This window comes from Talpa europaea (genome assembly GCF_964194135.1).
Source record: "Talpa europaea genome assembly, chromosome: 8".
In the NCBI taxonomy this organism is placed as follows: Eukaryota; Metazoa; Chordata; class Mammalia; order Eulipotyphla; family Talpidae; genus Talpa; species Talpa europaea.
The window spans coordinates 92841189-92865863 of NC_140075.1; the positions used below are offsets into that span (position 1 = coordinate 92841189).

Here is a 24675-nt window from a genome sequence, read left to right on the forward strand (position 1 = left end):
ATGAAATGCAGACGTACACATCCTTTCTTCCGTGCGCACCAGGAAGCTGAGCCTCCTGCAGCAGCTCCTCTGCCCAATGGGGGGCGGCAGCATTCCGGTAACTCACTCCCCGAAGATATATAAGTAGGAGGATGATTCGCGTTCAAACTATTTTTGACTCTACCCGCTCTCCGTAGCGCCTTAGCCCGCTCGAGTTTCAATACGCGTTGTTTGACGAAGCTGAGTCCTATACACCGCCCGCTGCTCTCCTGATCATGGCTTCTCCGAGTTCCTTCACCTACTACTGCCCTCCATCTTCGTCCCCTGTTTGGTCAGAGCCGCTGTACAGTCTGAGGCCCGAGCACGCGCGGGAGCGGTTGCAGGACGACTCGGTGGAAACAGTCACGTCCATAGAACAGGTGAGGTGACAGGACTGGGCGAGGCGCCCGCGCGGGGGCTTCTGGGAGCGGGAGTCCGGTCCCCGGGGCCCTTCGGGTACGGAACTCACCGGGGAACTACGACTCCCACAGTGCATCGCGGCGCCTCCCCGCCGAGAAGGTCCGGACGCCCATGCTGGGTCTCTGGAGTGCAGCGTTTGTGGGGCCAGTTTGGGGAGGGGGTCGTTGTGGGAGTTAAACTTGGAGCAGAGTTCAGTAACCCGGTCCGCTCTGCCTTCAGGAGCGGAGGGAACCCTACCCTGTGCCTGGAGGACCGAAGCGGTCCGGGTGGGTCTGACAGCCCACTCCGTTCTGCCGGGACTCGGGGAGGTTCTCGGGTGGGTTGTGCTATTTCCCCCCACCTGGTCATGGAGAGAGGAAAGGAAGCGACCAGACTGAGCCCAGGTCTTTCCATGGTCTGTTTAATAACTGACCTACAGTGCTAGTTTGGGGCCTGCCTCGTGGGTTGGCATTTAGTTTTCATTCAGGATTTGAGCACCAAGCGATGTGTTGAACAATGTTTAGCGCCGGAAATTCAGAAAAAATAAGGGCGTGATCATGACACAGCCTGTTGATGAAGACCGACAGGAAAACAAGACAGTTTGGAAGGTGCTGTAATGAAAGTATGAATTTTGGACTACTTATTCACTGATGCCTCGGGCTAGAGTGAGAACCTATCACTTGGAGAAGTGTTTGGGGGATTGAGTAATGAACTGTAGTGTTCATCCTATTCCCCAATTGGAGTTCTTCCCAAGTTAGATATTGTGGAAATATTTACCCCTGTCACTAGGGCAAGTGCTCAAGATGATTCTTTTGAGCACTAACAAGCGTTAGATTGCTTTGCTTACAAAAATAAGATCGCTTAATCAGGCCACTTATATTAGAGGGATCTGCTTTGAGTTTTATACTTGAAGTTGACCACCCGCATTTATGCAAAATTAGTAGTAATTATTACTACATTGTGCATTTATGACTAAGTACTAATTACCTAATGCAAGGGATTGAATACAGAGTAGCAGAGAGAATATTTTAACTGAAAAATTATGCTTCATGGATTTTAGAGTCTAACAGAAATTCTCACCTTTTGAAGATAACTCCCCATTGTGTCCTTTTGCAAAAGATTGCAAAGAAATCTTCCACCAATGAAAAACCTGTAGGCTCTTTGCAGTTTTTATAAGTGATGGATTATTGAGTTTGATTCAGGTGAACCATTTCTTTTTAATCTGACTCTATGTGGTCACCTTTAATGTAGTAGCCAATTTAAACCAGCGGGTGTGTTAAAGACTAGAAGGGGGGCCTCCCCAGTGGTGCAGTGGGTTGAGCACAGCGCTGTGAAGCTGCCTGAAGCCTCTGCAGCACGGGTTCAATTCCCAGCCAGCCAGGGAGATACCCACATGGTGCAGCCGACCTCACCTGCTCCCCTTGGCAGTTCCTTTGGTTCCTCTGCCTGTTCTGCTCCCCGCTCTGTCTCTGGTGAATCCTCTCACCCTCCTGCGCCTGTACCCCAGCTCTTGTATAAATAAAATAAATCTTTAAAAAAAAAAAAAAAGGTTAGAAGGGAGACTTCCAGACTTCCATGGTTAGAGGGGAAAGTCAAAAAACAGGAATATTATCAATTTGCTTTTTATCTTCTTTGCTATACAGGGTTCTCCCACTATCTGAGAATTGAATAATCTTATTTGGTAGGTTTTTTTAAATCTGGTAATGTTATTACCATTAGTTTATATGGAAAATTTTTTACATGTAACCAGATCCAAAAAAATTACCTACCAAATCATACTGTAAGGGCAGGAGGACACAGAGCAGGTTCTCTATGACCTAACCAGACAGAGTAAAGGGGGAGAGAGACCTGGAGCCCTCAGTGGCTTTTGCAGGCTTTTATTGGGATTTACCAGGTACACAGCAGGCAGGGGTACTGGGGGGCCGGGAGGCTGGCAGGCCTCCCAGCCCCCAGCAAGTCTTCACTCTGTCTGGGCTCTACGGCATTCTCTCTGCTTCTCTCTGCTTCTCTCTGCTCTCTCCATTTGTTCTTTATGCTTCTGCTGGCTTCTCCGTGACGCCGCCCTTATAAGCCCAACCTCTCAGCCCAGGTTTACCCACTTATGCATGCCCACACCCCACTCCAGGTGCCGCCATCAGGCATGCATTCAGGACCACAGGGTTCCGTCATCTATTCTAATGGTAGGAGGGCAGAAAAGCCTGATACTTTTTACCTTACCCTACACATACCAAATAGGAAAGTTCTACTTATGGATAGTGGGGGAAACCTGTGCTACTTATTTTTTGCCCCAGTAGAGTGCCCTGCTTAGTAATACCTACCAAGAAAGCACCAGCATTTATATTCTAAGTAGCTGGGCTTAAGTGCGTTATGCAGAAGTGGAGAGAAGAAGATTCTGGTTTGCTAAAGGTCTGGGCCAGGTGTGGGCCAGGTGTGGGCCAAGGTCTGGGCCAGGTGTGGAAGCTAGGTTCTGATGTGGAACATTGATATTATAGGGTGTCTTTCAAATCTAGGCCAACTGTGAGGTATAGTAGAGCATCATATTTCTTTTCCATATTTTTATTCTAGGTCACATTTAGAAGTCTAGAATAACTTCCAGATATAAAAATAATATAGTATTTTATTTTCATGGCTGCCTCAGGGTTTTAATAATCACTATAGTGCCCATTTATTGGGTCCCAGCACTGTGCTATATGCTGTCCTTACGTTGTTGTAGCATTCAGTCCTTACACATTTTACAGCTGAGAAGCCTGAGGCTCGGAGAAGTACTAGTGTAGTGCCAGCAAGGCACAGGACAGGTTCTCTATCAATTTGGGCAGATGGGAAAAGGAGAGTCCTGGAGCCCTCAGTGACTTTATCAGGCTTTTAATGATCTTATTATGCCATTTGTAGTGAGGCAACTAGGTGTAGGGCAGGCTGAGGTCCAGGAGGCTGGCAGGCCTCCCAGCTGTCTTCTGCTGCTCTGTAATCATTTGTCCTCTGTGTGATACTGCCCTTATAGCCTCTGTCCCTCAGATCAGGTGTTCACACTTACGCACGCCCACATTGTGCTCCAGTGTCTACCATCGGGCATGAGTACCAGACTTCCGGTGCTGCTCATAGATGCTAATGGTGGGATGGTGGAAAAAGCCTGATAACTTCCATTTACCCTACAACTGGGTTTGTAGGTTAATGATGATATATTCATAATACCAACCTTGCTTTTCTAGTTGCTTACCGTTGATACAGAAGGTACTACTGTTATTCTTGCATCTGCTTCCTGATTATCAGGACTTTGTCAAACAATAATTTGGTATTAGTGGTTAAACCTGTAAACTTGGAAAGAGCCCTTAGCTATGGGTGCTTCTTTTTTTTTTATTTTTTTTAATTTAAATTTTATTTTTATATTCCCCATACAATTACAACCCCCTTGCTTTTACCCCAATCTCTCCTTTCCCTGCCCCCCACCCCCCATAGATTGTCTCTTGTTCATAGTTGTTTGTTGATTTTGATATTTTATTTCTTATAGTTATTCTTTTTCCTGGTCCCTTATTTAAGTTTTCTAGATTCCTGCTATGAGTGAGACCATCCGGTATTTTTCTTTTTCTTTCTGGCTTATTTCGCTGAGCATGATCCCTTCCAGCGCCATCCATGTTGCTGCAAATTGCATGTGTTTCTCTTTTTTGAATGCTGAGTAATATTCCATGGTGTATATGTACCACATCTTCTTGATCCAGTCATCTATTTTTGGGCATTTGGGTTGTTTCCAAAGCTTAGCTATTGTAAACAGTGCTGCTATAAACATAGGGGTGCAGGTGCTCTTTGGAATTGATGTTTCTGTGTCCTTTGGGTAAATACCTAGGAGTGGAATTGCTGGATCATATGGAAGCTCTATGTTTAGTAGGTCCAGAAATCTCCACACAGCTCTCCATCGTGGTTGGACCAGTTTGCACTCCCACCAACAGTGCAGGAGAGTTCCTTTTTCTCCACATCCTCGCCAACATTTGTTGTTGCTAGTTTTTTTAGTGTGTGCCATTCTCACTGGTGGAAGATGGTATCTCATGGTAGTTTTGATTTGCATTTCCCTGATTACAAGTGATGTCGAACATTTTTTAATATGCCTATTGGCCATTGGCATTTCCTCTTTGGAGTAGCTTCTTTTTAGCTCTTCTGCCCATTTTTTGACTGGATTATTTATTTTGTTTTTGTTGAGTCATCAGCTCTTTGTAGATTTTTGTGATCAGTCCTTTATCATTAGTGTTGTGTGTAAAAATTTTCTCCCAATCCATGGGGTGTCTCTTTGTTTTGGTTACTGTCTCTCTTGCTGTACAGAAGCTCTTTAATTTGATGTAGTCCCAACTGTTGATCTTTGCCTTCACTATCACTGCTTTGGGTGATGTGTCTGTAAAGACACATATCATATAGTGTTTCGCCTATATTTCCTTCTATGGAGTGTCTCTAGACTGCAGGTCACATCTCCAGTGATGCCTTTTCCACAGAGTTCTCTGTCTCCCTCTCCTTCTTTCTACATCTTCAGGTCTAGGAGGGTGTCAGGTACCTCTCTGTTGTCAGCCCCAGAGCACTGTACTCTCCCTTGTGGTTTCCCTGCACCTGCTCATGGTAACTGTTCTCAGATCCCCTGCTTTGAAGGTGCCATCTGTTATGTACCAGGAGTCAGACTCACCCATGATCAGAGGGTTTTGATACAATCTGACTAGCATTTTGACAGGCTTATGTAGGTCACAGTTGAGAGTAAGTCGTGACATGGTGACTGCAGGGAAACCCAGTTAGGAGGCTATTGCAGCACGTAAGGCTACAGGTGATGGCAACTTAGTTCAGGACCATGGTGGTTGGAGAAATGAGCAGAGGTGCGTCTGGGAATTTTTTATGGTCTCTGTCTTAAGCTCTTTCACTGATGGGTTTGATACATGGATGATGATGATGGATTTTATAGCTAGAAAACAAGGTGTGTTTTTATTGTTAGTGGTTGCCTTTTTGTGCCACCTGTAATTACCCTGGTGCAAATGATCTGTGATTCAGGCCAGTGGGTTAAGACAGTCTTGGAGGCCTCGCCAAAAATAGTTGTTTATAACAGATGCTACTCCTGTTTTTCTTTTAATTTGCCCTTGAACAGAGGCAAAGGCATCCTGCACTTTAAATGGCACGATGTTACACTAGACATTATTCTGTTGAGTTACAGTTGACTTTGGGGAATATAGAAGAATGGTCAGTGTTAGTGCCTATCCTCAGGGTTCTTTCAGAGAAAAAAAAATATGCCTAAAGTATCCACAGAATAACTTGCTAGAGCATCTAGTTAAGTGCTAATTTATGAGTGCATTGCATGAAGATTTAGAGAGTAGAAAGGTCTGTTTTGGGTGTGGTTGTCAGGAAAGCTGGAGAATGTGGCATGGGGGTGGTGGAGGGCTGTGAAGGATGGAATTAGGGGCACCTATTCCAGTGGGAGTGAACATTATTAGGGAAGACTCCAGCTTACTGGGAACACTGGATACAAGTTGGCTGTGCGAGGAAATTCAGAAATTCGGTGCTGTGGATGGCAGGAGCCAACGGTGGTGGGGCAGAAGAGAGAGCCTGAGAGGCAGGAAGAGCAGCTGGCTTTTTTTGTGCTTGCTGTAATTATGAAACAAATTTCTAGAGACATTCCATGAGGTATTTTTAAAAGCAACTGTTGAGCTTGTTGCATTGCTGCAGATCCGTGAACACCAGGGTCCCAATAATGAGTCCTAGATGCCTGCTGTTGGCTTATTTCAAGTTATGCTCTTGAAAGACTATTAAATAGAGGTGAGACAAATCACTAAACCAAACTTACCAATTTTTTTTGTGTGTGTTTGGTTGAGTGGTCAGTAAGCTCTGTATGTGAATCAATTTTGTTTTATTAAAATTTAGTATATATTGCCCAACTCTAAGACACTTCCAAATACCAAAGTTTTCGCTATTAAAAAGTCCAAAAGCGGGCTTCCCCCGTGGTGCAGCGGTTGAGCGCTGGGTTGCGAAGCTGCCTGTGGCCTCTGCACCGCTGGTTCGATCCCCGGCTGCTCCCTGGCCACCGGAGGAGGGTCCCACATGGCGCACAGACCTCTCCTGCCGCCTGCTGCTCCCCTCAGCAGTGTACTTCAGTCCTTCTGCCTGCTCTGCTCCCTGTTCTGGCTCTGGTGAATTCTCTCACCCTCCCGTGCTTCTGACTGTACCCAGTGCTTGTATAAATAAATAAACCTATAAAATAAATAAATAAATAAATAAACAAATAAATAAATTTAAAAAAAGTCCAAAAGCATGTCATTAACTTGAAAATGTACCTTCAGTTACTTATATGAACAAAGGTCTACTCACAAATTTTGAAATTTAAATTTAGATACACGTATCTCTTTAAAATCACATACTTTATAAAACCACATTAATTTGAAATATTACTTCTCATCTTTATTCATAAAACATTTTTTCTTCGAACTCTTTACACACATCTTTGATTTTAGTATTTTTATCATTGGTGGAGTCACATCTTGGATCAGACAATATATTTTTCCAGATGATACTTTCAGTTTTTTGAGATACATCTTTTTTGAAAATGGGTAAGATATTGAGTGTTTTATTAGGTTACAAGTACCCACATGTATAACATTAGGTTTTTTTAAGCAGTGTATCCAATGGTATACATTTATGACCGCCACAATTTAATCACTTTGTTACTTTTTAAAGTGATCTTAAGAGTGTATAATGCAATTTATACATAGAATTCCAGAGTAATTACTAAATCTGTGTTTAATTTCTCCTCTTTCCTTGATTCCAACAGCTTACCTCTATAAACAGCAAATACAAGGCCTTAATTGAGGTTGTTTGAGGCTGCTGTGTCAGCCCCAACTGGCACTTTGTAGTCAAAATAAAGAATTTAAAGAACTCCCCATAAGAAGTACTTTGTAAGAAGTATGTATAATGTGACTTTTTTCCCCCTGAGGTTTTAGAAGGAATTCTTACGTTATAGTTAATCTATTAATGATTCTTTTTTTTATCTTCAGCATGAGCATGAATCTCAGGCAGCAAATCTATTTTCCAGAGGGGTCTTCCTCTGGGAGAGAAGGGCTGCTATAGGAACAGGAAGCGATATGATAGTCCATGATATGAAAGTTGGTGCACCATGAAATTGGCTTTGGATAGAAGCTGTGAAAGAGAAAGTACCAATTGCATTCACTGATTTTATCACTCACTGGTGAATGGAAATTGTTTTCTGCTTCTACTTATTAGTTTTCCAGAGAAATTCTATGAGTATTTTTTAAAAAACAGAGCTGTTGAGCTTGTGGGCAGATGGTTAGATCTTCATTTATTTTCATGCCACCTAAATCTTGGGACCTTAGATGCAGTCACTTCATCCCTGTTCCTTATCCTAATACCCTGTTGAAAAACACAAACTAACACATATTTTAGTTTATATCATATATATAGACCTATGTACTAATATATATTTTAGTTTATATTATATTCTTTTTTTAAATAAATTTTATTTTTATATTCCCCATACAATTGCAATCCCCTTATTTTGACCCCAATCCCTCCCCTCCCCACCCCCCACCCCCCCATAGAGTATCTCTGGTTCATAGTTTTTTGTTGATTTTGATTCTTATAGTTATTCATTTTTCTGGTCCCTTATTTAAGTTTTCTAGATTCCTGCTATGAGTGAGACCATCTGGTATTTTTCTTTTTCTTTCTGGCTTATTTCGCTGAGCATGATCCCTTCCAGCGCCATCCATGTTGCTGCAAATTGCGTGTGTTTATCTTTTTTGAATGCTGAGTAATATTCCATGGTGTATATGTACCACATCTTCTTGATCCAGTCATCTATTTTTGGGCATTTGGGTTGTTTCCAAAGCTTAGCTATTGTAAATAGTGCTGCTATAAACATAAGGGTGCAGGTGCTCTTTGGAATTGATGTTTCTGTGTCCTTTGGGTAAATACCTAGGAGTGGAATTGCTGGATCATATGTGTTTAGTAGGTCCAGAAATCTCCACACAGCTCTCCGTAGTGGTTGGACCAGTTTGCACTCCCACCAACAGTGCAGGAGAGTTCCTTTTTCTCCACACCCTCGCCAACATTTGTTGTTGCTAGTTTTTTTAATATGTGCCATTCTCACTGGTGTAAGATGGTATCTCATGGTAGTTTTGATTTGCATTTCCCTGATTACAAGTGATGTTGAACATTTTTTCATATGTCTGTTGGCCATTTGCATTTCCTCTTCAGAGAAGTTTCTTATATTCTATTCTTTAAAGGCATAGCACACCTTGGAGATTCCATGAGTTCACTTCCAGACTACAGTAAAGCAAATATCACAATAAAGTAAGTCACACGTCTTTTTTTCCCCAGTGCACATAGAAGATACCTTTACACTATTCTGTAGTCTTTTAAGGTGCAGTAGCAGTATGTCTGAAAAAGCGATGGACATACCTTAAAATACTTTCTTACTAAAAACTGCTACTCACTATCTGAGCCTTCAGCAACTTGAAATCTTTTTGGGTAGGTCTTGCCATAGTGTTGATGGCTGCTGATTGATTGGAGTGGTGGTCTCTGAGGGTTGGGGTGACTGTGGCAATTTCTTAAAACATGACAGCAATGAAGCTTGCCGCATTGATGGACTCTTCCTTTCTTGAAAGATCTCTTCGTAACATGTGATGTTGTTTGTTAGCACTTTACCTACATTAGGATGTCTCTCAAAATTGAAGTCAATCCTCTCAAACCCTTCGCCTGCTTTATCAACTAAGTTTATGTAATATTGTAATCTTTATTTGTCATTTCAACAATGTTTATAACGTCTACACCAGTAGTACATCCTTTCTCAAGTAACCACATTCTTTGCTCATCCATAAAAAACAATCCCTCCATCCATTAAAGTTTTTATGGTAAGTTTTCAGAAATTGAGTCACATATTCAGGCTCCACCACTAATTCTGATTCTCTTGCTACTTCCACCACATCTGTGGTTATTTTCTCTACTGAAGTCTTGAATCCCTCAAAGTCATCCATGAGGATTGGAATCAGGTTCTTCCAAAGTCCTGTTAATGTTGTTTTGATCTCCGCCCATGAATCACAGATGTTCTTAATGGCATCTAAAATGGTGAATTCTTTCCAGATGATTTTCAGTTTACTTTGCCCAGATCCATCAGAGGAATCACTATCTATGGTAGCTATAACTTTATGAAATATATTTCTTAAATGATAAGATTTGAAAGTCAAAATCACTCCCTGATCCATGGGCTGCAGGATGGATGTTGCGTTAGCATGCATGAAAATAATATTAATCTCCTCGTACATTTCTATCAGAGCTCTTGGATGACCTGGTTCATTGTCAATAAACAATAATATTTTGGAAAAAATCTTTTTTTCTGAGCAGTAGGTCTCAATTTGGGGCTTAAACTATTCAGTAAACCGTGATATAAACTGATGTGCTGTCATCCAGGCCTGTTGCATTTATAAAGCACAGGCAGAATAAATTTAGCATAATTCTTAAGGGCCCTAGGATTTTCAAAATAGTAAATGAGCACTGACTTCACCAGATAGATGCACTAGCCCTAACAAGACAGTCTGTCCTTTGAAACTTTGAAGCAAGATACTGACTTCTATCTGTGAAAATTCTAGATGGCATCTTTTTTAATAAAGACTTTTGTCTGCATTGAAAATCAGTTGTTTAGTGTAGCCACGTTCATTGATTATCTTAGTTTAATTTTTCTGAATAACTTACTACAGCTTCTATACCAGCACTTTCTGCTTCATCTTACACTTTGTTGTTATGGAGATGGCTTGTGTATGCATGTGTGAATATATATGTGTGTACATATATATGTTACTCATACACGTATACAGTAAACACATCAAAGATTTAATTTGACTCATGGAACCAGTAAGATTCCACAGCCATTTCACGAGACAACTAAGACTGCCACACATTTACAGTAAGATAAGCAATGCTAAAATGACCTTATGAATGGATGCAAAACTGGTCACTATCCACTGGGTGATAATTAATTGCATTTTACTAACTATAATTTGTGTTTTGTGGACAGAAATTATTTGTATTACTATTAGTTTTCTACACACTATCTTCTTTTACAGAGTTCTGAATTAGAGGGAGATAACCTGATGGATAATATAGCTAGGACACAGTTTTTCCACTGCTGTGTGTATGTGCATGTATATGAATAACTTTTTTTCTGAAGCTTTGAAAGTAAGATGGAAACATCATGATACTCCAAAGTAATAAAGAATGCATCTGCTAAGACTGACATTCTTTTACATAAGAGCTATGATATCACAATTAAGAAAATAAAAGATAATTCTATAATATCCAATATCCAGTTTTAATTCCCCCACTTGTCCCAACATTATGTATGCATAAACACATATGTATGTGTGTGTGTGTGTGTGTGTGTGTGTGTGTGTCCATCCAACCAAAGTTCCTTTATTTCAGACTGTTTCAAAATTTTTGAAGAGCTAATCCCTTGGGACTGAGTATACTGGTGACTAATCCTGTTGATCTTTCTTTCTTTTCAGGTAGTAATGTTTCTGAAACAGATCAGATACTTAAGGCTGTCATCAGCCTCCCAAGAGAGCTGTATCACTTTCATTAACATGGTTATGAACTGTGTGCCCTGTACCCTAGGGAAATGAACCTATGGGTCCTTTGCTATTTATGCAAAAGAATATTATCTGTTGTTATGGAGCTGTTAATCAGTGTTTGTATTGTACCCAGTTGGTAACTGTCTTCCCTGTGGGGGTTCTCAAGCAGAAAGGAGGGCTAGACCAGAATAGAATAGTCTGTTCCTTTGGGATGGAAAGGAAGCAAGGAAATTCAAGATAAAATGAGAGCAGGGAAAGTGGAACCTGTTTTTGTATCCCTGTATTGAAGCAGATTTGTGTTTTTGAATTCTGCCTTGAGAACTATATAGTGTTCAGAGTTCTTTATGACTTAGGTAACTGTTTTTAAATAGTTACTTCAGTTTTTCTTATTTGAGGAAAAGATTTTCATCATTTTTTAGAAAGGAATTTAATTATAGATCTTAGTTATAGATATGATGCAATTGTTGTGACTCCTTCCCTTAATTGTTCCGAAGGCTAAATTTCTAGATCTCTAATGTATTCGATGTCCCTAGATCACCCCTAGGTATTATGAGGATCCAGAGAACTCAGCATATTGTCATACTCATGGTTATGATTTATGACAGCAAAAGACATCAAAGCACAATCAGCAAAGGGAAAAAAGGCTCCCGGGGTAAAGTCTGGAGGAAACCAGCACAAACTTCCAAAAGTCCTCTCGCAGTGGAGTCACACAGGATATGCTTAATTCCTCCAGCACTGAACTGTAACAAACAACACATGCAAAGTGTTGTCTACCAAGGAAGCTCCTTAGAGACGTGGTGCTCATGGTATTTATTGGGGCAGGTCATAGAGGCAACTTCTGTCTAGCACTTCCCAAAATTCCAGGCTCCCAGAAGGAAAGTAGCTGTTAAGCATAAACCAATTATTTTTGTAGGTTAGACACAGTAAGTTACTCTGTCAGTTCTGGGAATGGTAGAACCCTCCAGAAATCCAGATACCCAGATGCCAAACCAAGGGTTAACCATTCAAACAGGGCTTTTTAAGGGTAGCAACCTTGAGTCTACTGTATTAGCGCTTTTCTACAACTAGTTTTTCTCCCTTTCCTAATACTCTGTATATTAAAACATCCAAAGACTGCTTGTGTCTTCTCTGTGATGGATAGACCTCCCCAGGAAAAATGTGTCACTTTGGCCTGTATATTAGGGGTAGTGGAGCCTTCCTGGTGGTGCAAGGGGTTAAATCTCAGCACTATGAAGCTGTAAGCAGCCACTACAGTACGAGTTCAATCCCTGGCCAGGGAGCTGACCTCTCCTGTCTTGCGTGCTGCTCCCCTCAGCAGTGTATTTCAATCAATCTACCTGTTCTGCTCCCCACCTTGTCTCTGGTGAATCCTCTCACTGCCCCCTGCCCACCTCTGACCTACACCCCAGCTCTTGTATGCATTAATAAATAAATCTTAAAAAAAAAGTTATCCTCTACCTCAAGACCAGAGGTTTAAGGAAAAAAAAAGAATGAAAGTAGGGGTATTAGCCAGAATTAGGGAATTTACCAGAAATAACCTTTCTATCAGAGAAGACTTTCTATATGGCAGGACAAGCATCTAATTATAGAGCATCTGGTTTTTGTTATATGAGTCACACTCTCCTTATCATGTGAGTTATTTTTATGCATAACTTTATGCAAATTTATGCATAAATCTTACCTCTCCTTGAAGCCCAAGGCCCTTTCCCATACCTTAGCTCAGACACATACCCCCATTTTCCCTCATTGATCTTGGAATCTATGTGTATGTGAATTCCCCAAATGTACGTAATTAAGTTTGTTATTTTTTTCTCCAACTAGTCTGTCTGATGTTAATATTATTAGTTAGCCAGCCCAAGAAGAGCCCAGAGTGATAAAGAAATTTCCTTTCCTCCCCAATACCAATAACAAATTTACTTAGATTTTTTTTTTTAATAACGCCGGAGACTGTGTGGGAAGAAGGGGAAGCAAAAAAGAATGTATGTTTAGGGGATTACTTTGATTTTCTCTCCCTGGATGAGTACTTAATTTCTATACTAAGCCATTACTGTTTGTCAACAAAAATGCAGGCTCATTGCTAAGTATTGCTTTTTAAGTTGTGCTCTAAAAACCATAAATGTTCTCAGAGGTGATCCTAAAGACATCCCACAGAATGTGAATGAATTTTTGTAAAGCATGTCTCTAATAGGAATTTGTATCTGGGATATATAAGGAACTATTATAATTCACTAATTAAAAAAAAACTAATTTTAGAGTATGAAGTACCTTCTCCAAAGAAGATATACAGATGGCCAATAAGCCCATAAAACATGTTCAGTATCATTAACTGTCAAGTAAATGAAATAAAAGCTACTGCAAGATAACTGCTTCATATCCACTAGAATAGCTATGAGGAAAAATGCAAGTAATAGTATGTATTGCTGAGGATGTGAAGAAATTGGAACCCTTCTGTATAGATGATAGGAATGTAAAATGGTGCAGTTACTTTGGAAAACCATCTGGCAATTCCTCAAAATTTAAACAGAGGATATCATATGATCAAACAATTCTACTTCTAGGTATCTTACTTAAGAGAAATGAAAACATATATCCATCCCAAAACATATATGTTCATACTGCATTATTCATAATGCCTAAAAACTGGGAAACAAGCAAATACCTATAAGTTGATGAATGGACAAACAATGTGGTATAGTCATATAATGGAATATTACTTGGCAATAAAAAATAAATTACTGATACATGTTACCACATGAATAAAGCTTGAAATCATGCCAAGTCAAAGAAGGCAGTGATTCCATTTATGTCAACTATCTAGAATAGGCAAGTTTATAGAATTATAGAAAGTAGATTAGTTGTTGACAGGGCTTCAGGAGGATAAGGATTGGAGGTGTCTGTTAAAGAGTTGCTGGGTTTCTATTGGTCGTAGTGAAAATATTTTAAAATTGATTGTGCTGATGGATTCCTGACTCTGTGAAAATACTAAAAGCCATTGACTCATACACTTTATTACTTTTTGAATTGTACACTTTAAATGGGTGAATCGAATAGTTTATGAATTATACCTCAAAAAAACTATTAGAAAAATACACTAGTTTTTAAGAGAAAATAAAGTGAATTATTTGTATATTATTCTGAGCAGCTGACCTATAATACTCAGATATTTATTAGAATTCTTAAGTTATATTTTCAGTCATGAGTTAATTATTAACTGCGTGAGAATATCACATATTCATTCTGAAGAATGGCCCTATGTTGGAAATATTTTAAGCATTTTCTGCTTTGTAAGATGACATACCTGTATGTTTCTGTCATGCATCTTAGTTTAGAACTTAATTTCCATTTTCCTCATCTGCTTCTCGTGTCACCCAAGTGGGTGCTGAGGATGAGGCTTCTTGAAGGAGTTCTTGGCTGGAAGCAAGACACCCTTCTTCCTAAGTGTCTAGGTGTCAGGATGCTAAGAAGGTGGGCTCATCTATTAGTATCTGAATATTATTCAGTCATATGGTTTTGAATCTGCTTGTATTTGGGCAAAGGAAATGTGTTTTCCTCCCGCTAGGTTTTGCTTCATTCAGAATTCATCAATTCACTTAGCTATAACAGCATACTATAGGCAATCTTTATTCAGTGATCATGCTGACAGATGTTTCTTATATACTTTTCTATCCCTTTCTGCTTACAGCCAAGGAAGGAATGTCTGAGAAATGCAGTCTGTGTTCCATTTAGGCTGCTGCTTTATATTAGTCTCATGTGAATGTCTAGAATGGAAAAAGAATTATGAAGAATCTGGGACAACTTTCTTAGTCCTCTTGAGTCAGGTTCTCACAATGACTTCGATCTCTTTTTTCAAGTATTGTAAACTCTTAGCCAGATCATCCCTCAAACTCACGTTCAAAGACAAATACAAAAGCATATCCTAAAACCAAATATAAATGAATTTTAGATTTGCTGCCATTTAAGATGATTCACATCACCGCTTCTCCATCATCACAAATAATTCTTGCAAACTTGTCAAAGGGGACTAGAAGTTCTAACTCTGTGGGTGTTTCAGAAATAAATAATACATTTTTGAAATTTTCCAGTAGGGATATTATTATGTATCTTGAAATCTCAAGTAGGATATGCCTCACATAGAGAGCAGGATGCTAATGAAGGTTGAAGCCTGTATCCTATTAACAACCTCCCTCCCATGTTGCCATGCCCTTTCCTTACAGAAGCTGTACCGTGTAGCCACATTTCTGGTGTGGTCTTCTGAGGAGACAGGTGATCTGGTTTCTTTTACAGGCTGGCTTTCTGAGATCCTTTGTTTTATGGTACTGTGAAGTTTTGTGTGTGACCAGATGTTCTTATAAATCCCTTAGGAGATTTTAATAGAGTTCAATCTGTATTTAAACTGTTCAATCTGGGGCCTCCCTGGTAGCGCAAGAGGTTAAGCACCGCACTATGAAGCTATGCGCAGACTCTGCAGCACAGGTTGGATCCCCGGCTGGCCAGGGAGCAGCCCACATGGCGCAGCAGACCTCTCCTGACTTGCCCGCTGCTCCCCTCAGCAGTGTACTTCGATCAATCTGCCTGTTCTGTTCCCCACTCTGTCTCTGGTGAATCCTCTCACCCCCCGCATCTCTGGCCTGCACCCCAACTCTTGTACGCATAAATAAATCTTTAAAAAAACCACACACAAAACTGTTCAATCTGACAATGAGAAGTATGACCCTTGGCAGGAATTAATTGTGCACTTGAGAATTGACCAGTTAATGAACACCTGAAAACCTACATAGAGTATGCAGGCATAAATCTTTCAAGGAAAATGTATGTCTTTGCTCCTTAAGTAACGGGTGCAAGGGAGCCAAACTCCAACACTACCATCAGTTTGGATGTTAGGGATTTGTTTACTGGAGAAGTTGATTGTGATGCCAGCCTGGGTCAGGACATCCCTTCCTGTCTGTCTCCTTGTCCTCAGCCTGTCATCCTGTAAAGCCCCTGAATGCAGTCTCATAATACCATGAAGTATAAACCACACCAAACAATTCTAGCTAATAGGCATTTGTAGAAGAAATAGTTGATACAAAGGTCTCATCTGTGTTTGTTTTCTCTCTCCTGTTTCTTGCCTCCTTACCAGGCAAAAGTAGAAGAAAAGATCCAAGAGGTCTTCAGTACTTACAAGTTCAACCACCTTGTACCAAGGTAAGCTGTGATTAGGAGTTTGAGGGGGCCTGGAGATACCTCCTCCTGTTGGAGCCTTTCTTATTCATCCTGGAACTTATGTAACCAAAAGGGAAAAATCTGCTGGGAGACTGGTGTTTCATGACCTTGTGGTTTCCTGGATATGCTTGTAACCCTAACTCCCTCCTCCATAGTATTAGAATACTATTTGAAGGAGCTGCTCCACCTGCATGGAGACATCACATGGTACATGGGGATACCCTTTGAGGCTGGAGCTCTGAGGCCTGAGGACGAGAGGAAGTTCAGGTTTTAGCTGCACAGTTGTGACCTGCTGCTCAGATCATTTGACTCTCAAATCCTTCTTTTTCATATTACGCTTTGAAACAGATGTAAAGTCCAGCGGGGTGGTGAAGGATGGATTCCTTTGATGTGTATTATGACCTGACTGGGAAAATCTGAGTTTCTCCCAGCCTGGCCCTTTTTGGTAATTGTGGGGCAGATCTCAAGGATGAAATTTCACATGAAATACTTGCCTTTTGTTTTTCTTGGTGCTAAGCAAATCGAAGTCTTCTCAGTTCTTTGATGTCAGAAATTCCAATAGGAGATTCTAAGCAGAAACTTGGTTAATTTTAATCTTTAGTTTCTCTTTTCCCTCATAGTTTTATAATGTATCACATTAGATTTTCATAATGTTATTTCATTCTTTGGTTATCATTTCTCTTCTAGTCACGAGTTGTTTCTCTGAAACCATCAAAATTTCCCAGCCATCAGAGCTGACTAGTAGCCCAGCATTATGTGTGCCATCATTTTATCTTAATTATACAGCCATTTCCCTTGACAATCTCTGGACAAAGTGTAGGCTCCTGGCTGATTCACTCTGGATGAGAAGCCGAAGGGTCTGAAGTCCAGCCAACCCATTTATCATGTCTCTAGCTTCCAGAGACCTAAAAGACTAGCTCCTGGCAAGTCAGCCTCATGGTACTTCTACTTACTGGAACATTACAAATGGTCCTGGCCTGAATTAGCTTTGTGTCTTTTTTTTTTTTTTTTTTTTTTAACCACCACTCTATTTTTCCACTATTTCCTTGCAAAACAAAAAAATGCTTTTAGAAACTTCTGCTTAGCCAAGGTAGTGAACCACTGGAAAAGGTAATTGGAAAAAGGGAAAAGACAGGGAAGGGAAAGTTATTTTCATCTGTCTTCCCTGAGGAAGGAAAATGTAGATGAACTAGAGGATCCTTTCCCCAAATTGCTAAACTAAATCTCTGAAACATCCCAAAGCTCAGCCTCAATAAATGCATGATTGGTCTTGTCATGAGCCACAGCTGGAGACTAGCAGATGACGTCACTTGTTAAAAAGCTCAGGGAGAATGAATCTCTGCCTATTATGGGCTAAACTTCCCCAGAGGTGGCAGGGCTTGGTGATGGTGAGGGATGAGATTGCTTCAGGAGGGGCTTTGTGGAGAGCAGGGGCTTTTCCCCCCTACCCCACCGTGACTAACCGGAGTCACTGTCTGTGGCTGTGGACATGTCCTGTTCTTCCAAAGGGCCCTTTGATCGTTGGCCACTCTTTTTCACTCACCATCCAAACCAAGCTCTCGAGCTTTTATTCTTACTGAGATGTGAGGGAGAACAGGAGGATATAATCTGGGAGAAGAAGCTCTTGTGTTTGGGGCTGGTAGTGGAGTACAATAAAAGAGTAAAATTCCCTGATTCATAAGTCTTAGATCAGGTGCAGGAGGGAAACAAAAATGTTCCTCTTGGGTTTGGAGCCTTGTGGAAATAGAATATATGAGGGTTCTGAGTTTAATTTCAAGGATCTGACATTTCCATTTTATCATTGTTACCAATGAAAATGAGGGCGTTAAAGGATGCTAATTATCATATGTTGCAACATGCTAATTAATATTAGTGAGATCACACATTTGGCTGGATGACTGAGTCTGTAAATCAACATAGCAAGAAAAGGCAGAGGCCAAACTTCCCTATCATAGGATGAGCTTCCAGGATATAAGTATCCTGGAAGAACTAACCTGAAAGTTTATCAGAATTTAAAATTATGAGAGTTTGAATATTAGATATTTTGATAGTCAAATTTTAAAAGCCTGACCTAATGGTGCAGGAATAGATCTTCATTGTTTGCTAAAGTGAATATCCAGGTAATAAGTCAGGATGAAATGGCTTGTTTTCTGAGATCCTGATGTTGATCAGGTGTGATGGACTCACACACACTCCTAGGACCACTGGCCATGCATAGGTCCCAAGATGCCAGCAATGATGCTGAGAGACGTGTTTGCCTGTTCAGCCTTTTAGGGCCACAGCCAGATAGATTTAGCTGAAATTCAAGGCTAAAACGGAATGTAGGTCCATTCTGCCATTATTCCCCATTCCAGAAATGATTTTTCACTCTCTAAGACTGTGAAATGTATGTCCTGTCCTGGAGCGAGGTAATCTGTCCCAAAGAGATTTTTGACTTTTTTTTTTTTTTTTAAATTTGTTATCATCAGTGTTACCAATATTATATTAGCTAGTGTGTCTAGAAAATACAGATATGACATAAAAATATGCATAAAAATAGTTCTTGTGCATAAAAATAGTTCAGTGATTCCCTTAAAATTTTTTTGCCTTTATTTTTTGGGTAATAGCTTTAATGAGATATAATTCATTATCATATTATTCACCCACAAAACAGACAGGTCAATGGCTTTTAGTGTATTCATGGAGTTGTGCAACCATCACCACGTATAATTTTAGAACTCATCATCCCCAAAGGAAATCCTGTACCCTTCAGCCATCACCCGCCAATTCCCTGGCAAACACTTAATCCAAGTTCTGTCTCCATGGATTTGCCTGTTCTGATATAAATGGAATCACACATATGGTCCTTTGTGACTGGCTTCTTTCACTTAGCATAGTGTTTTCAAGGCTCATCTCTGTTGTAACACAGTGACTCCCTTTGCTTTTTGGTTTAAAATCAAACTCCCCATGCATTTACAAATCCTGCACAATCTGACATGTCTGTACTTCTCCAGCATGGCTTAACACTGCTCATTGCCCTGTGTTTTTGCTCTGGCCGCACTATACTTGCTTGAATGTGCCATGGCGTTCCCTTGCATGAAATACCCACCCCATCTTCTTCATGTTGCCTGGCTAACTTATGTTTTTCAGGTCTTAGCCACCATGCTGTGTCCTTTAGGAAACTTGTTCTGATCCTTCATGTCTTCCCTGATCATGATACCTGTCAGACAAGAATGTAATTGCCTTTGACTTGTCTGTGTCCACCTCTGATCATAGTGTAGGGTATGAAGATAATCAGGCTTTTATGCCATTGGCCTCTGTGGCTATCACCTGCAGCCTTGATATTGTTAACATAGAAGGCACACGGGTGTGGGGCACACGTGCCTGATTATGGACACCTGAGCATGGGGGTGTGCGTATATGTGCAAGTATGCACACATGTGCCTAGGAGGGAAGGCATAAAATGGCAGCATCACCCTGGGGAGGGGGGATCAAGTTTCTGTTTCCCTGCTGGCTTGTTTCCCCTGCTTACCATTAAACCTTGTGAAAATGATGCCAAGGGCTCGAAAATTCTCTTTTAATTTGCTACAACTGATGGTGATGAACCTACCTGGCCTGGAAAGGTTGCTAAGCATCTGAGAGCAGAGACAGCATCTATCTCAGTACTGGACACTCAGCCTGTACAGAAAGGGTGCTCACTTATTCCTGACTCGGAACCCCTTGAGAAATCAAGTCTGGCTTTCTCCTCTTCTTTGCAATCTGGAATCTCCCCTCCCCACTCCCTCAATTCTCTTGAATGTCGTCAGCCACTTTGTGGCTTGTCCTCTCTCCCTCAATCTTCAGCCTTTGCCACTATTAAGTACCTCTGTGAAATTCTCTCCTGTATTGCCGGTGACACCACACTACCTTTGTCCTTCTGCTTAGGTAACAATATTTTTCTCCTCTGGTTCCTTGTCCTCCTCCAAGGTTTGTTTTTTTGTGGGACCCTCGCCTGTGGCGGGGAATGAACCGGCGCTGCGGAGGCTGCGGGCAGCCTCGCAGCCCAGCGCTCAACTGCTGCGCCACCAGGGGAGGCCCTCCTCCTCCAAGCTTTTAAAGATGGTCCTATGCACCCAGTTCTGCATTCAGACTTTTCTCTCTGCTCTCTCCTGTCACTTGTACACTGATGAATTCTTCCTTGGCTGTCTGGATCACCTGGATCCCTCTCCTGAGTCTCACACGTGTTTCCAGGTGTGCTTGATATGCACTTCCTGTGAAGTCAGAAGATCCTGAGTCACCAAGCTATATAGTTTGAGCCCTAAAAACTCTAAGTACTTCCCATCTGGTTGCCTTTTAGCATCCTACCCAGTCTTCCTACCTCATCTCTCTCCAACTTAGTGCTTTCACTTTGTCCAGTGTGTAAATACATATCAAATACCTACTGCTGTCAGATCATTTTCTTTTCCCTCCACCAAACCACTGGGGCCCATACCCCATCTGCTTCCTACCCTATACCCTTTCCCCTATTCCCTCTGGTAACCACACCTTTTTTTTGGTCAAATTTTTATTTCTTCTATTGTTTGGGTGTGATTTTTTTTGTATTTATATTCTGAAGATAAGTGAGACTATCCAAAATATGCCTTTCATTTTTTGACTGATCTCACTCAGCATAATCACCTCAAGATCCATCCATTTTGGCCCAAATGCCACTGTTCATCTTTCTTCACAGCTGTGTAATAGTCCATTAAATATATGCACCACAGTTTCTCTCTCCATTCATACGTTGAAGGGTACTTATGTTGGTTCCATGATTTGGCAATTATGAACAGTGTGGCTAAATACATACGTGTGCATTCTTTTCATATTAGATTTTGCATGTTACTTGAATAAATACCTAATGGTGGTATGGCTGGCTCAAATGGGATTTCTATTTTTATTTTCTTGAGAAATCTCCATACTGTTTTCCACAGGGCTGTACCAGTTTGTATTTCCACCAATGGTGGATAAAATTCCTTTTCCACTGCAACCTTGCCAACACTTATTAATTCCATTCTTTTTTGTATGGACTATATCTCTATGTGGTTTTAATTTGCATTTCTCTCATATTAAATGATAGTGAACGTTTTTTTCATGTCTGTAAGGCCATCTAAAGAATGTTTTCTTTTTTCTTTTTTATGATTTATTTTTTATATTCCCCATACAATTGCTCCCCCCTTATTTTGACCCCAGCCCCTTTTTTCCCCCGCCCCAGCATAGTGTGTCTCTGGATTATAGTTGCTTGTTGATTTTGATTTTTTCTTTCTTATAGTTATTCTTTTCCTGGTCCCTTATTTAGGTTTTTTAGATTCCTGCTATCAGTGAGACCATCCAGTATTTTTCTTTTTCTTTCTGGCTTATTTTGCTGAGTATGATCCCTTCCAGCTCCATCCATGTTGCTGCAAATTGCATGGGTTTATCTTTTTTGATTGCTGAGTAATATTCCATCGTGTATATATACCACATCTTCTTGATCCAGTCATCTATTTTTGGGCATTTGGGTTGTTTCCAAAGCTTAGCTATGGTAAATAGTGCTACTATAAACATAGGGGTGCAGGTGTCCTTTTGAATTAATGTTTCTGTGTCATTTGGGCTAAAGAATGTTTTCTTTAGGAAGTGTCCATTGAGGTCCTTTGCCTCTTTTTTAATTTGGTTGTTTCTTTCTTGGATTGTGTAAGTACTTTAAATTTTGGAGTTAACCCCTTGTCAAATATATGGTATACAAATGTTTTTTGTATTCTGTAGGTTGCCTATTTGTTTTTTTTTTTTTTTAAAGATGTTCTTTTTTTTTTTTTTTTAAAGATTTATTTATTTATTTATACAAGCCATGGGTACAGTCAGAAGCGCGGGAGGGTGAGAGAATTCACCAGAGCCAGAGCGGGGAGCAGAGCAGGCAGAAGGACCGAAGTACACTGCTGAGGAGAGCAGCGGGCGGCAGGAGAGGTCTGCGCGCCATGTGGGACCCTCCTCCGGTGGCCGGGGAGCTGCCGGGGATCGAACCGGCGCCCCAGAGGCCGTGGGCAGCTTCGCAACCCAGCGCTCAACCGCTGCGCCACTGGGGAGGCCCTGCCTATTTGTTTTTGTGATTTCTTTTGAAATACAAAAGCTTTTAAGTTTGATATAGTCCCATTTGTTTGCTTTTCCTTTTTCCCCCCATTTGCTATTGGGGTTGTAGTTCCAAATACATCTGGTATATTTTCTTTAAGTACTTTATAATTTCAGTTCTTCTGTCAAAATCTTTAATCCATTTTGAGTTAATTTTCACTTATGGTGTTAAATTTTGGTCTTGTTTTATTTTTTTTGCATGTATCTATCCATGTTTCTCAGCACCGTTTATTAAAAAGGCGATCTTTTCTCTCGCATATGCCATAATTTCTTTTATTGAAAATTAGCTATTGATATTTATATGTATTTATTTCTGGGCTTTCAATTCTGTTCCATTGATCTGAGTTTCTGTTTTTGTTCCACTACCATACTGTTTGGATATTTTTTCTAAGGCAACGTCCTGGCTATTTTTGCTCAACTCAAAACCTCCAGGACTTCCCTTCGCCTATTAAATTTAGTTCAGTTCTCCAGCTGCCATCCCAGGTCCCTATAAAAAGGGCCTCAGCTGCCTTTTCCTCTTTCAACCCTAAAATATCAGGCCAAACCCTTCTCCTCACTCATCTTGCATAGTTCATACCTGTGCTGCAAATATGGTAGCCTCTAGCCACCTGCAACAGTTTACATGTAAATTAATTCAAATGAAGGGCCTCCCCAGTGGCGCAGCGGTTGGGCAATGGGTTGCGAAGCTGCCCACGGCCTCTACAGCACCGGTTCGATCCCCGGCTGCTCCCCGGCCACCAGAGGAGGGTCCCACATGGCGCGCGGACCTCTCCTGCCGCCCGCTGCTCCCCTCAGCAGTGTGCTTCGGTCCTTCTGCCTGCTCTGCTCCCAGCTCTGGCTCTGGTGAATTCTCTCACCCTCCCTCGCTTCTGACTGTACCCAGTGCTTGTATAAATAAATAAAAATAAATCTTTAAAAAAAAATTAATTCAAATGAAATAAAATACAAACTTCAGTGTGTAGCTCCACCAGCACATTGGAAGTGCTCAGTAGCCACCCATGGCTAATGGCCCCTGATGGTTAGCACAGAAAAAGGGCATTTCCATCATTGCTGGCGTTCTCTGGACTCACCTCAGCTTTGTGTTTCCATTCCATTCCTTCCCTCCTCACTGCTTCTACCTATAAAGATTTTCTCCCTCTACCCAGGTTGCCCAACCCAGATTTCACCAATTCACACAAACTTTTTAAATGAGATTCCTCCCTCCCAGTAGGGGCTCAGTCATACCTTATGCTTTTCCTTTATAAAGTCTGCTCATTTTCCCTTGTATTGTAGCCATTTATTTCCAGCTCTGAATTGGAGGACTTTCTAAGGTTAAGACCACACCACACTCCTGATCTTATTTCTGTGCACAGTGCAGAGCGAGTTCAATAAGCAACTGTTGAATATCTAGAAAGAGAATGCTTCTACTTTCCCTTTATTTCTGTAATCACAAGCACAGTGCCTGCTTTAACATTCTGTTCTTTCCCCTTTCTTCTGAATTCACACAGGCCTCTGTGTCCTTCGCCTGCCTGTGCAGGTGGCCGTGGACGGCGCATTCCATCTCAGAACCAGTGCTGCTGACACAAGTGCCAGGGAGACCACTGTCTGCAGAATGCAAACATGGTCCTCCAGCTGGGGCTTGGGTCAGCATGTGGGTGGTGGAATTTCGGGGAGGGAATAATGGAAGGATGATCGAGGGGCAGGCAGGGTACAAACTACAGCCCGCAGAGGAGTGACCCCGGAAGAGATGACTGGAATGGTAGCAATGAATCAAGTCAGAGAAGAGGTGAGGCTTAGATTTCAGCTACTTCCAGGATGAGGAGCCAAAGATACCTGTTCTCAGTTAGCTTTTGGAGAAAGTTTCTGGGTGGCTTGTCACTGCCTGGTTGTGTGTATTCATTGTGGCTTTTCACTTAGCCCAAAGTCACCTGTCCAGAGAGGATCTCAAAACATTTGCCAGCATGGTATTTAGATAACTTCATGGACATTCAGTTGCTGGCCTCTTTGCTCTGGCCTGGGGAAAGTTCTGAAACTGAGCGTGAGTGTGTGCATATTGCAAGTGTGTCCCCCCATTTTCTGGAGTGGGTGGAAACATAAGCTATTAAAATAGGTTTACAAACTCTTTGTCTTTCTAGGCTTATTTTGCAGAGGGAGAAGCACTTCCATTATCTGAAAAGAGGCCTTCGACAGCTGACAGATGCCTATGAGGTAAACACACTGGCCAGGAACTCTTTCTATCAGATTATCAGCCAGCTCTTTCTCCTCTTTTCTATTTGAATATAAAAGGCATAGGGGCCTGACCTGCTGCAGATTTGCTCATTGTACCAGGAGTTCTGGCAGGAATTAGCACAGGAACCAGGGCCCACAGAGCTGGGACTCCCGCTTC

At 41.2% G+C, this 24675-nt stretch overlaps 1 protein-coding gene across 2 annotated transcripts in view; it reads left to right on the forward strand.

Moving 5' to 3' along the window:
* Window positions 1–254: 254 nt before the first annotated feature.
* LOC311175123 (protein farnesyltransferase subunit beta) overlaps window positions 255–24675 on the forward strand; it is a gene marked incomplete at both ends in the record, with an annotated part of 54468 nt that continues 30047 nt past the window's right edge. For both annotated transcript variants that reach the window (XM_084240041.1, XM_084240042.1), the window contains 3 exons: window positions 255–398; window positions 16129–16193; window positions 24425–24497. In XM_084240041.1, the coding sequence (XP_084096167.1) occupies window positions 255–398; window positions 16129–16193; window positions 24425–24497 (282 nt within the window). The remainder of the gene's footprint in view (window positions 399–16128; window positions 16194–24424; window positions 24498–24675) is intronic.